The following is a 13,828-nucleotide window of genomic DNA, read 5'->3' as shown; positions in this document are numbered from 1 at the left end:
TACCTAAGAAATAAAAGCAACAGAGGGTCCTGTGGCACCTTTGAGACTAACAGAAGTACTGGGAGCATAAGCTTTCGTGGGTAAGAACCTCACTTCTTCGGTTCTTACCCACGAAAGCTTATGCTCCCAGTACTTCTGTTAGTCTCAAAGGTGCCACAGGACCCTCTGTTGCTTTTTACAGATTCAGACTAACACGGCTACCCCTCTGATACTTAAGAAATAAAAGTAAAATCAGAATCTGAGTTATATACACTAGACAGGAGTTGAATCAAGCAGTGTCTACCCCTGGTAGATAATACAAGTCGGTTACAGATCTTCCATATACAGGCTGGAATTCTCTTCTAGCTGAGACCACCTCCCCAGTTTAGTCTTTTTCCTCCAGATATGTTTCCGGGTATTGAGTTGTGGGGGGTGAGAGGCCAAGTGATCATGTCACTTCCCCTCTTTTATAGCTTCGTCCAGCTTGCTGGAAAGAGGCTTTGCTATGACATGGGTCAAGCAGTCTCCATTGTCTATGTGCTATCTCTGAGAAGTCTCCATTGCATATGATCCTTGGGATAGATCTTAGGGGTGTGGATTCCTTTAATAGGCCCTCCGTGTGTCTGGCTCCTCCATTGTTGCACCTGAAAGGCTCGTTATGAGTGTTCCCAACCTTACAACGTATTTCAGTAACACACTCACACACAGCAAAACTTCATAACTTCACATACAATCCAACAGGATATTAATATACAACAGATCAAGACTTTTAAAATAATATCTCACATGGCATACTTGGTACAAAACATATCATAATTATGTGACGGTGGTGAATATAGGGGTGCCAGGGTGCAGCTTTGAAGCACAGCATGTTGCAAATCCCTAAAATGTCTGCTTTGAGAAGGTTGGTAGAGTGAACCCCCTTCTGTTGGAGGGATGTAGGGATAGTGACTTCAAAGGCAATAGGGGTCCATTGGGGAGGGAGACATGAACTACTAGTAGAAACCTAGGCCAAGATCTGAGTGAGCTGTAGGTGGTGGATACAGGGTTGATTCTGTTCTTACGCTGCTATAAATTAGGAATGACTTCAATGAAGTCAGTGTAGTTACTCTAGTTGTACCCTAGTGTAACATCAGAATGTAGCCCAGTGCATGGGTAAGTGCCTCTGCCTTAGGGGCTTCTGACCCACTGCTAAGCATTGCCTCCTTCCTTGATTGATTGCAGTGCTTGGCAGGCTTCTTTCTCCTGCTCCTTATGCTGATAGGTGTGGCCATCACTTGGTCATAAATATCAGAGGGATTCCCAACAGGTGCTCAAGTTCCAGAGAACCCCTGGAATTGGAACCTGTGAACCTATCACCTACTTCCACAATCATTGCCAAAACCACATACTGCAGCTCTTGTCAAGGGGTCGGCTTTTACAAAAACCTGTGACCATCCTGTTTGCAGCTGATGGGTTTGTGCTCTATTAGTAGATATTTTTATTTGCATATTGCTCATTCTTTACATCCTTCCCATATTTTAATATTTAAATTTTAAAGTAGATGGTCTGTACAGTACTTGTTTCTTTAATTAGTTTCCAAATTGCTAGCAGAATTTCAGATTTTACAGAGATTTTTTTTCTAAGAAGTTTCACACTTTAGTTTAAATGCTCATCTATGGTGAAAAAGTCCAGTCTAGAGCCTCACTAAGAAGAAGGTTGGATAAACACCTGTCAGGGATGGTCTAGGTTTACTTTCTCCTGCCTCAGCACAGGGTGTTGGACTTGATTTCTTGAGGTCCCTTTCAACCCTACATACCTATGATTCACATCCTTACTGTGTGAACAATGTGAAATCAATCGCAAAACTGATAAGTCTGTGCTATATTTGCAATCAACATCACCTTCCAATATATTGAACTTCCACAAGTCAAGAAGCTGAAATGCTTCAACCAGGCTATACTCCTCCATCAGGGTCTGCAGTTTGAAGTCAATGGTGCCGGTGCTCCTAAATCAGATGCTTTTGAAAATCCAACCCTTAGGTGCCTAAATATAGATCTGGGAGTTTATTTTTTGAAAAATCTGGCATGTATGTATAAAAGTTTGCAATAATGTTAATGTATTGAAAGTCTAAATACTTTTCATTGTTAACATTGAAGCAATTATGTTTTGAAGTCAGAAACATTTTATGCCCCTAAGAAATGCTTATGCCACAATAAAAAATGCACAAGTAGTTACTATTCATGTGAGTGAGTATGTGTTTGCTTATGTACCTGCTTATGTGTTTGCATCTACTCTAGGAACAGAGACTGAATTTGGGTTTGGTTTAGCTAGCCAAGACAAACCTTAAAGCATCTACTCATTTATTTAGCTTATGAGTGAATTGCTCAATTATGTGGAGGGAGAGGTTCAAATATTAAAAGGGGGATCCCTGGAACTGAACCTGGGGAAAGAGGAAGACGGAGCTAAATTGTAGGAGGTGAAGTTAGTGTTTTACTTAAAAAGAGAGAAAAGGAAACACAGATGAATAATAAGATGTGCCTAAAATGTGGTCTGTGTGAATGAACCCCTGTACCTGTATGCAGCCCTACTGAAATCAATGGGGATCCTCATTGGCGCTGGGGTATAGCCCAATAGAGCTCATTGCTGGACTGGGTATGTACTTATATGTTGTATCCCTTCCCTGCTTGGTCTTTTTAGATTATATGCTCTTTGGGGCAGGAATTGTCTTCCTCTGTGCTTGCAAATCAGTTGGTATATTTTGGGTGCTACTGTAATATAAACAGTAATAACTAAAGGAACCACTTGTATACGGTGAGCAGGAGTGATACCCCAAATCAGGGAAAAGCCCCAAAATGCAGGTATTGGGGGGTTTAAAAAAAAGAAAAAGGCCCAAAGCTACTATTAATAGAATGATTTTCTTGTTCATGCTCGAATATAAAAGGAAACCTGTGGGTTTTTTCGAATTGAAGTTGCCAAGTTTGCAACTCAAATTCTGGAGCACTAGAAAGTGAAACTGACCAGAAAGAAACAAAAAATACCAGTTAGCACAGAGCAGTATTACTGTTTGCCTTGTAAAACAGCATCAACACAAATTGGAAATGACATTCTAAGCCATTAGAATCATGTTAGATATTAGCTTCCATCCCTCCCTTCTCCTACCCCTAGCCTCTACATGTTCCTGCCCCCCAAAAGCTGCCCTCTATCCTGCCCAAACCTTCCTCCTTCCTGCTCCAGCCCCCCAAACCTTCCCTCCTTCCTGCCCCCCCAGTCCCCTCCTCCTTCCTGCCCCAGCCCCCAAAACCTCTGTCCCTGCTTGCCCCCAGTTCCCCAAACCTTCCCTCCTTCCTGCACCCCAACCTTCCTGCCCCCAGCCCCCCACACCTTCCCTCTATCCTGCCCCAGCCCCCCAAACCTTCCCTCCTTCCTGGCCCCAGCTCCCTCCTCCTTCCTGCCCCAGCCCCCAAAACCTCTGTCCCTCCTTACCCCCAGCCCCCAAACCTATTCTCCTTCCCGCCCCCAAACCTGTCCCTGCTTGCCCCCGGCTCCCCAAACCTTCCCTCCTTCCTACCCCCAACTTTCCTGCCCCCATCCTCCCACACCTTCCCTCCTTCCTGCACCCCAACCTTCCTGTCCCAGCCCCCCACACCTTCCCTCTATCCTGCCCCCATCCCCCCAAACCTTCCCTCCTTCCTGCACCCCAACCTTCCTATCCCCAACCCCCCACACCTTCTCTACTTCCTGCACCCCAACCTTCCTGTCCCTGCCCCCAAAACCTCTGTCCCTCCTTACCCCCAGCCCCCAAACCTATTCTCCTTCCCGCCCCCAAACCTGTCCCTGCTTGCCCCCGGCTCCCCAAACCTTCCCTCCTTCCTACCCCCAACTTTCCTGCCCCCATCCTCCCACACCTTCCCTCCTTCCTGCACCCCAACCTTCCTGTCCCAGCCCCCCACACCTTCCCTCTATCCTGCCCCCATCCCCCCAAACCTTCCCTCCTTCCTACCCCCAACATTCCTGCCCCCATCCCCCCACACCTTCCCTCCTTCCTGCACCCCAACCTTCCTGTCCCTGCCCCCACCTTCCCTCTATCCTGACCCCATCCCCCCAAACCTTCCCTCCTTCCTGCACCCCAACCTTCCTGTCCCAGCCCCCCACACCTTCCCTCTATCCTGCCCCCATCCCCCCAAACCTTCCCTCCTTCCTGCCCCCCACACCTTCCCTCTATCCTGCCCCCATTCCCCCAAACCTTCCCTCCTTCCTGCCCCCAGCCCCCCAAACCTTCCCTCCTTCCTGCCCCCAGCCCCCCAAACCTTCTCTCCTTCCTGCACCCCAACCTTCCTGTCCCAGCCCCCCACACCTTCCCTCCTTCCTGCCCTCTGCCCCCCAGCCCCCAAATCTTCCTGTCGCCCGCGAACGGGCCCCACTAGGTCACAGCCGCTGCTTCCCGACAGGCGTTAACGCCCTGAAGGCCGCAGCCAGTTTCCATGGCAACGAGCGGGCCGGACTCCGGCCCCGCCCAGGCCCGGCGTGTGGGCGGAGCCACCTCCCGCCTCTGCCCGCGCCGCGCAGTGAGCGTCCGGGCCCGGCCTCGCTCGCACGCAGCGCTGCGCGATGGCTCCCGCCGCCGACAGGGCCGGCTACTGGGGCGCGCCCACCTCCACCCTGGAGTGGTGCGAGGAGAACTACGCCGTGTCCTACTACATCGCCGAGTTCTGTGAGTGCCGGGGCCGGCCCAGCCTCCCGTCCCCCGAGCTGGGCTGTTCCTTCCCCGCCATGCCCGGGGGTGGCTTCCTCCCTCCTCCTGCATGTGGGCCAGGAGCCCAGGCCGGGCTCTGCAGCAGCCCCCTCGAGCCCCGGTGGGAAGCGGGAGACGGTCCCAGCAGCCCCGTGTTCCCCAGCGCCCCGCTGTGAGGAGCGGGACTGACAGCCCCTGTCCCCGAACTCGTGGCCGCTGCATCGGGGCTGGTGTAAACTGATAATCTGTTATCCCAGGGATGCATCCCAGCGGCTCTAGGCAGGAGCTAGTGAAAGGTGGGCCCCAGACTCGCTGTACAAACAGGAATGAATGCAGCAGAGCCCTCTGCTCTGTGTTGTGCAGGAGGTCGGATTAGATGTTCACAAGGGGCCCTTCTGGCATCGTAATCTCTGACGCCGGGGATAGCCTTGGGATGCCTTGCTGCTGGAGAGGGAGAAGAGATGATGATGGCAACAGGCTATTGGCTATGGACATTGGGATGGCTTGGGGCCTTAAAGACACGAAAAAGGGAGATTCTAAATCAAAAATCACATAGTGCCCTACCCAGGCTCAGGGCCGCCCGGGGGAGCAAGTGGGGCAATTTGCCCTGGGCCCTGCAGGGGCCCCCATGAGAATATAGTATTCTATAATATTGCAACTTTTTTTATGGAAGGGGCCCCCAAAATTGCTTTGCCCCAGGCCCCCTGAATACTCTGGGTGGCCCTGCCCAGGCTTGGAAGGATTAGCGTTTTATCAGTAAATGTTGGTAAATGTCAGTTTTACCATACACTGGCAAACTGATTACATAAAATCTCCATCTGTGATAATCGAAATATACAAATAGGCAAAGTAGGAAAAATGCTGCGTAGAGACTTCTTAGAGTTTGATTTGAGGATATTTGCTTCCTATGTTTTGACAGGCAGTGTTGACAATTTGTGTTATAAAACTTTATTTTTTTAAAATTCAGCATCTACTGTCATTGAGTAATTATTATCTGACCACCACCACCCACTGTCTGACCCTTCCATAATTTTCTGCAACTGTGAAAATTTAAATAGATAATAATTTTGAAAATGCTTATCATTGATCTCTGTTGAAATTATATAGATACAAAATTGAATTCCTCTAAGCCTTGCCATGAGTTTGCATAGGCCTTAAACAGAGTGAGGCACATTCCCTGCCCTTTGCGATGGAGGTAGGAAGAAGTGACGGTCTAAGATGGACAAAGCAAAGTGCAGTTGTTCCTGAAGAGGCACTTGAGGAAGGATACGTTAATACAGGCAGGACTTATTAATCAAGCTGGTCTTATTTTTTAGGGACCGAAGGTGGGACAGCAAGCTGTCAGGCTTTGTGCCTAGGGATGGCCTTGGATCACAAGAGAGGAGATGCTCACCTTGTATTCATGGCAGTGCAGATTGTGCTATGAAAAATACTGATTTTTGACCTTTATCTCACCCCCCCCCCCATAATTATGTATTTTTGTGTCATGTTTAAGGGTGATGGTGGTCATAGTGCATACGTGCTGCTGTGTGGTAGGGGCCTTATGCTGCAAAGGTTTATGTGTGGGCTTAAAGTTAAGGGCTCTTGTTTGCACATTAGTCTAGGAGAGCAGGATCAAACAAACCAGATCCCTCCCCCAGCGTGTTTGGAGCCTTGTATTAGAAAAAAATCATAGCTGAGTATAGTTTGGATGCCTCACAGATTAGGTATGATTTCAGAAGTGTTTTGAATGAGTGGGAGGAAGTTTGGCATCCATTTTTGGAAGGTTTAGGCATACAGGAGGATGATACAGATAATCCTATTGGGTTTTCTTTTGTCACAAACATTGGAGTGGGTGAAAAAGATAAAGGGAATGGTCATGAGAGAAGCTTTTGTAGAGAGTGGCCATGGGAAGGCGTGTAGGAGTAGAAGAGGAGCAGTGTAGACAAGGCAGAGTTACAGAGATATTAGAAAAACAAAGTCAGTATTAGAAGTGGAGCTGGTAGTGCTGCCTGTTAAGGTTGCCTGAAACTTTCCATTGTAAGACCTTGTTTTCAATTGTTTATCATTTTTTGCCAAACTTTAACCATTTATAGATCTAAGGGTGAAAAAGAGTAGTGACTAGTAAGATGCATATTTGTATGGATTGAAAGGCTATAAAATGAGGAAGTTGGGACATAACGTGTTAGCCCATGCTAGTAGGTGCTAGATATGGAGAGGAATACAATAATTTTAGAGATGTAAAGAAGCAGCAGAATTTGATGAAGGGGACATAAATCTACACAGATTTGAAGAGTGTAAACCCCGAGAAGGAATGAGAATTATTTAGCATGGTAAAAGGGGATATAAATAGGAGTACCTGGATAAAATTTAAAAAGAAAAAAGTTTAGACTGAACATCTGCATGCTCCTTGATAGCGAGGTATAGTTTATTGAATAATCTCTCCAGGGAAGTGGAGGAGGCTCCATTACTTTTACAAATGTAAAATTAGATTTTACTAGTGTCTAATTCAGGGGTTCTCAAACTGGGGGTTGGGACCCCTCAGGGGGTTGCGAGGTTATTACATGGGGGGGTCACAAGCTGTCAACCTCCACCCCAAATCCCACTTTGCCTCCAGCATTTATAGTGGTGGTAAATATATAAAAAAGCGTTTTTAATTTATAAGGGAGGGTGTCTCGCTCAGAGTCGTGCTATGTGAAAGGGGTCACCAGTAAAAAACTTTGAGTGTGTCCCTGGTCTAATCCATGTACATTATGGAATAATCTTCCATTATTGTCGAGATAGACCAGGGTGAACCAATAGGTTTCCATCTCTACATCCTATGAGTAAACAGAGAAAGAAAGAGAAGACAAAGATGACATCACGGTAGTGGAGAGTGTTCTGAATGTGAGGGTCAGAGGAAAGATAAAGCTCAGTTTTAGAGGAATGAATCAACTAGAGTTGTAATTTAAATCAGAGCAAATGGATTAACAACCTGTCCTTCATAAAAGAACCATGGACTCTTTCATAACCTTTGGTTTATAGCTCTTCTGAAGTCCCTTATTTGTATCTAATTATTTTGGATATTAAAATTGTTGTCAGTTCTTCGCTATCTAGTGAATTTAAAAAATGAATTGGAAGTATTTTCCATTCTGTATGTGTCCCTGAGTCTCCCTGACAGTCTTTGTGATTTTTACTATCACATCCTATTTGAAACTCAAATGCACAAGGTAAGCATACTGTAAAATAAAAGTTTTTCTCTTCTTTGTTGTTTTATTTGTAGATATTACTTGCAATAATACCAGATATATAAAAAAAACCTCAGACCAATATGCAAATGCATTAACAATTACATAGCAGTATAAAACACATTGGTGCTTGCTTTTAGAATTATGTTGTTTATGGAGGAGAAAAAAGTTTGTGTTATGAGTGGTATGTTCTTGGGTAACAAACCAGCAATTTCTCATTAGGTAGAAAGGCACAAGACTTCTTCAGTAAACCTGCATGTATCTAGGTAGAGGTATGCCAATTTTTATACTAGATTGTAAAAGCAGGATGTCCAATGTGTTACAAGCACTGGAGAACCCCTCACTACAATGACAATATTTCTTAATTTTTGTATCCAGTTTTTATTCCAAATAATTTATAAGAAGCCATTGGATATTTGAAACTTGCAGGACACTGTCAGGGTTAAACCATGTGTTCTTTTTACAGTAAAAACCATGTTATCCAGCCCTGTACCAACTGGAAAGCTCTATAAACCGGTATTTCTAATCTTTATAGAAAGTCTGGTTTATAGTCCGGTTGGCACGGCTAGGCGGCTCTGCGTGCTGCCCTCGCCTGGAACCGTGGCCAATGGGAGCTGCAGGGGCAACACCTGTGGACGGGGGAAGCGTGTGCAGAGCTGCCTGTCATGCCTCAGCCTAGGGTCCTCAGGCATTGGTTGACGCTTGCGGGGAGCCACCCAAGGTGAGCACCTCACATCCCTTCCCATGCCCCAATCCCTGTCCTGCACCCAACTCCCTCCCAGAGCCCCCTGCACCCCCCTCACCCCCCAAACTCCCTCACTCTTAGTTAACTAGCATTTTTCACTTACCGGCACCTCCCATTCCCCCCACATGCTGGATAAAAAAGCTTTTACTGTACTTATCTAAGGGCATGTCTACACTACAGCTGCAGTTGTGCTGCTGTAGTGCTATAACATAGAGGCTTCCTGCATTGCCAAAAAACCCTTCTTCCTTCAGTCTAGCTGTGTCTTCCGCGAAGGTTAGGTTAACCTAAATATGGCTCTCAAGGCATGACATTTTTCAGCCTTGAGCAACATAGCAGTGTTGATCTAATTTTTAAGTGTGAACCATGCTTACTAAAACACTGTAAGAGCCAAAAACGTTAGCTTGTTTTGCAACTCAAGTCATTGTGCCTCTTTGCAAATGTTTTTGATATGCTAATTTCAGTACAAACTGAGACATTGTGCTCATGTGCTGGTCCGGAAGCCTACGTGTATTTCTTTCCTATTCATTTTCTGAACGAGTAGTAAATGATGGCAGCTGATCAAATTTATGTATTCAGAGTTGTGAGGTCATGTAGTATACACTGTTTGTTTTAATAAATTCGAACCCAAAGGTTCCTGTCTGGGATGTTTTTGGTGTTCCCAATTCCAAAATAAAATTTCCTTTCTGCCTTCCTTTATTCACTTACCTGACTGATTTTTCCACAACTCTTTCTCCAACATCTTCCAACTCCCTTAATCTTCTCCTCCATATCTGCATTCTGTGGCAAAGCTTGTTGGATCATTGATACCAATGGGAAATAAAATCTTTGGGTTTTTTTATTTCATTTAAATAGACTCCAAATGCTCCCGCTCTCTCCTCCGCCTGAGAAAAAAGAAACAAAGGTCTTGAAAGGCAATTATTTTTTAAAACCTTGAAGCCTAAAGGGACCTTTACCTCTAACTGTACTTTATTCCCTTTGTTGGTCTAATCTGCGTGCATACTAGTTTGTTCTTTAGAGTTGGTCAGAAGTGCAGTGCTGATGGCACTTGTTTGTGTGTGAGAGGACAACACAATACTGAAGCACTTGTTTTGAACCAATCCGTTCTAGCCCCCAGTGCTCGCCTACTGAATTGTGCAAACTCTGTAAACTTTGTAAATAAACCAAAGCAACAAACAAAAAAAACCCCACCCACCCCTAAAATATTGGGCTTGCCATTCAATCTTAAGTTCTGTTGTGTGTGTCATCTCCTTATTTCTAATGAAAGATGATGGTTAGAGACCAGGGTGCTTCGCATCAATTGAGCCCATGTGGTGTTTACATCACCATGTCCCCTGTTTTTGGTTCGAATATCTGCTTGACAAGTCGTGTTCCCTCTCTGTCATCCACTAATATGAACATAACTAGGGTTTGTCTTAGAGAACATGAGATATGTATTTAGCAATTATGTTGTAAAAAACGGCAACTTCCCATATTTAAATTAATACTTAAAGCTAAAAGAAATTCTCCATGATGCCCCTAGGGAGGTCAAGACCCTCAGCTGAGGGAAATGGTGCATCTTGAACAGTTATACAATCAATTATCTGTTTTCAAATCAAAACTCTGTGGCGATTTTTAGCCACCTGAAATTTTGCCCAAGGGTGCTTTCTCCCTGAGTAATACATTATTATTAAACTATGTTTGTATCTTGATCACTTCTCAGATTTGCAAGTCTCTTCTATCCTTATTTCAGTATTACTTATTAACCAATACAGGTAGAGAATATCAAAAACATGACTTCTGATTTGACAAGAGGTGGGACCAAGGACAGCATTAGCGCAGGTCAGGGAACAGGCTTTAAAATGGGACTAGTGACATGTTCTCTTTGCTTCTGATCAACAATTGTCACAAGAAGAGGCATGCCAGCATCCTTATTTAGCATGCAAACAGCATTTAGAAACATAGTATTTGTCATGTTGGTTCAGACAAGTGGTCCACCTCTTGTAGATCTGTTTTGGATGCTTCAGAGAAAGGTGTAATGGTTCTTGTTATAGACAACTATGGAATGAATAATCTATCTCTAGGAGAAATTTCTTCTTAGCCCTTGGTTGTTAGTGGGTGACTTATGTCCTGATGCACAAGAGTATGTATTCGTCATAGACGTTCGTTATCCTGTCCCATGTTACTCTGGATATTCTCATTTTTCATGTGAATGTCGACCCTTTATCTAAATCCCACTGCCTTCTACTACTGAATCCTACTGCTCTCTTGGCCTCTGATCTCATTGGTACAGCATTCATACTTAAGAAAAAATCCTGTATCAGTTTTAGACCCGTTTCCTTTCTGTTTTGCTGAATGCCCGTTTGTATTGTGAGTGGGTAAGTTGGAACACTCAATTTAACTTCACTGCGGCATCTGTTTTCTCATATTTCTATCATATCCCCTTCTATTTGTTGTCTTTATAAACTAAACTCTGTCTTTTCAATCTCTCTCCATATCTCTAATCACTTTTGTTGCCTGTTTGATACCTTCTATTTCTGTTCTTTTGAGTTGAGATGGCCAGAACTGTGCATGCAGCTCAAGGTGAGGGCATCCCATCCATTTATGTAATGGCACTACCATGTTTTCAGCAATTTTTTTCATCTCACTTTTTACTAAGTGGCAACAAACTGTATTAACACCAAGTCAAGGTTGCCTGGTGATAGTGCATGTCCTTCCGGAACAAAGAGTTCAGCAAACAAACCTTCTGAAAACCAGGACGTAGAGCAGGGGTGGGCAAACTACGGCTCATGGGCCACATCTGTCCCACGGGCCATTTTAATCCGGCCCTTAAGCTCCCCCTGGGGAGTGGGGTTTGGGGCTTGCCCTGCTCTGGTGCTCCAGCTGCGGAGCAGGGTCAGGGGCCACTCCGCGCAGCTCCCAGAAGCAGCGGCATGTCCCCCCCGGCTCCTACTCGTAGGGGCAGCCAGGGGGCTCTGCTCCGCATGCTGCCGCCGCCACCCCCACAGCTCCCATTGGCTGGGAACCACAGCCAATGGGAGCTGCAGGGGCGGCGCCTGCAGACGGGGCAGCATGCAACAGAGCCGCCTGGCCGCCCCTCCACATGGGAGCCGGAGCAGGGACATGCCGCTGCTTCCGGGATCGGCTTGAAGTAAGCACCGCCCTTAGCTTGCACCCCTGAGCTACCCCCCGGTGCCCCAACCCCCGCCGAGTGCTCCAACCTCCGCCCTGATCACCCTCCCACCCTCTGAACCCCTCGGTTCCAGCCTGAAGTCCACTCCTATACCCCAAACCCCTCATCCCCAGCCCCCCCCCCAGAGCCCGCACCTCCAGCCGGAGCCCGCACCCCCCCCAGCCCAGAGCCCACTCCCGCACCCTGAACTCCTCATTTCTGTCCCCACCCCAAAGCCTGCACCCTCAGCCAGAGCCGTTACCCCGTCCCACACCCCAACCCCAATTTTGTGAGCATTCGTGGCCCGCCATACAATTTCCATACCCAGATGTGGCCCTCGGGCCAAAAAGTTTGCCAATCCCTGAAAGTTGAGTAAAGTTAAGTAAACCCATTCTCAGCTTCTCACCCCGTGTTAGCCGTGTTGTTGATGCATGCTCTGAGCATGCCTGTTCTAAGCTCTCCACTCAAAGAGGCAGGGTTTCCCCAGAGTCTGGATCACATGTGGGTAGGGAGAGGGGCTCAGACACCCCCAGAAAGGCAAGCCCCCTGAATGTGGCTTGCATGAGGGGGAACAGGGATGTAGTCAGGCCCCCATAGATGGGCAGAGGCCCTCAGTCCTGGTGTACACACCCACGGGGGGCAGGGAGTGGGACTCAGACAAGAGGGGCAGTGACTCCAGATCCCAGCTCTCACATGGGGTAGGAAGTGGTGCTCAATCCCGCAGATAGGCAAATGCCCTCCAGAATCTGCCTCGCATGAGGGCAGGAAAGGGTCAGGGGTCACATTCCTGTAGATGGGTTGGGTGTACAGACATGGGAGGAGAACATGGGGCTGACAAGCGCCCCTGCCCCTATTCTCTCCATCCCCTATCACTCACCCCCATGTCCCCTTTCCAGTATTCAACCCTGCCTTAGTATATATCCTAGTCCATATCCTCTCCCCATCACCTGCTCCCCAACCCCTCCCCCACTCTTCCACCCCAATCACTCTTTCAGAGAGCATTTGCTTATATAGTTAATTTTCTTTTTAAAAAAATAGTTATTTCCCTAAAATAAGAATCCCCCCTTGAGACAGACACACTGGAGCAACATGCCTGCATATTTGCCTCAGATTTCTACCCTGCGTTGAATTTAAACTCTGTGCCTGATGTGAAGCTCAGATTTGATGTTGTGACATTTCATTGGAGCAATCCATGTCTTGTGACAAAGGGTACGTCTGTACAATAAACTACCCACAGCTGGCCCATGTCAGTTGAATCCAGCTCACGGAGCTATAAAATTGCAGTGTAGGCGTTTGGGCTTGGTATGGAGTCCCAGGCTTTGGGACTCCAGAAGGGAGAGGGTCCTGGAGCCCAGGCTCCAGCCGGAGCCCGAACATCTACAGTGCAATTTTATAGCTCTGTGAGCCCAAATCAGTTGACATGGGCCAGCCTTGGGTAGTTTATTGCACTGTAGACGTTGTTTTCCAGCTAGTTAGCCTTTCTTACTGCAAATGCGTAGTGCAATAGCTTTAGTGTATCATGTCTTAACACGTGAGGCTTCTGATATTCTAAACAGAAGCAAAATCTTTTACAAATAACTTTGCCCAAAGGTCTGCTTGGTGCCTTCTACTCCGTTGGTCACCCGCTAGCATTGGACATCCTGATGCAATTCTGAGTCTTCGTTTGATCTCTATATGTGAGCAACAAAAGGTTGCTAGAATCACTCGACTGTAAGAAATGCTGTATCTCAGGAAATGGCCCCAAATGGGGATCACTAGCAGAATCCTGCACCCCGTAAGGGACAGCAAATGTTAAGGCAATCCAAGTAACCGTGTAGATTTTAGAGCATTTAGAAGAGTGGACCATTAAACAGAAATCTGGTCTTAACTTTAACTTATTTTACCATAACATTTTGTTTGCCTTTTTGAGTGCTACTTCACATTGAGAAGATGTGATTACAGCTATCCATGATTATGCCTGGTCTCTCTTTCTGAGTGGTTAAAGTTAATATAGAACTGACCAACCTGTATGAATAGTTGAAATTATTTGTCCGATT

General features: G+C 46.4%; 1 protein-coding gene across 3 annotated transcripts in view; it reads left to right on the top strand.

Moving 5' to 3' along the window:
* Positions 1 to 4,485: 4,485 nt before the first annotated feature.
* ACER3 (alkaline ceramidase 3) overlaps positions 4,486 to 13,828 on the top strand; it is a 71,283-nt gene continuing 61,940 nt past the window's right edge. The window contains exons 1-2 of one of the 3 annotated variants that reach the window (XM_065581748.1): positions 4,528 to 4,672; positions 6,010 to 8,620. Coding sequence is in view for 2 of the 3 variants with exons in the window: in XM_065581747.1 (XP_065437819.1) it covers positions 4,570 to 4,672 (103 nt within the window). In the remaining variant the exon portion in view is untranslated. Of the gene's footprint in view, positions 4,673 to 6,009; positions 8,621 to 13,828 lie in introns of all 3 variants that reach the window. The other 2 variants (XM_065581747.1, XM_005290545.5) reach the window with 2 other exon arrangements.

Source organism: Chrysemys picta, chromosome 1, assembly GCF_011386835.1.
Source record: "Chrysemys picta bellii isolate R12L10 chromosome 1, ASM1138683v2, whole genome shotgun sequence".
Taxonomy (NCBI): domain Eukaryota; kingdom Metazoa; phylum Chordata; order Testudines; family Emydidae; genus Chrysemys; species Chrysemys picta.
The sequence above is the reverse complement of the archived record's forward strand: the minus strand, read 5'-3'. Positions and strand labels throughout refer to the sequence as shown.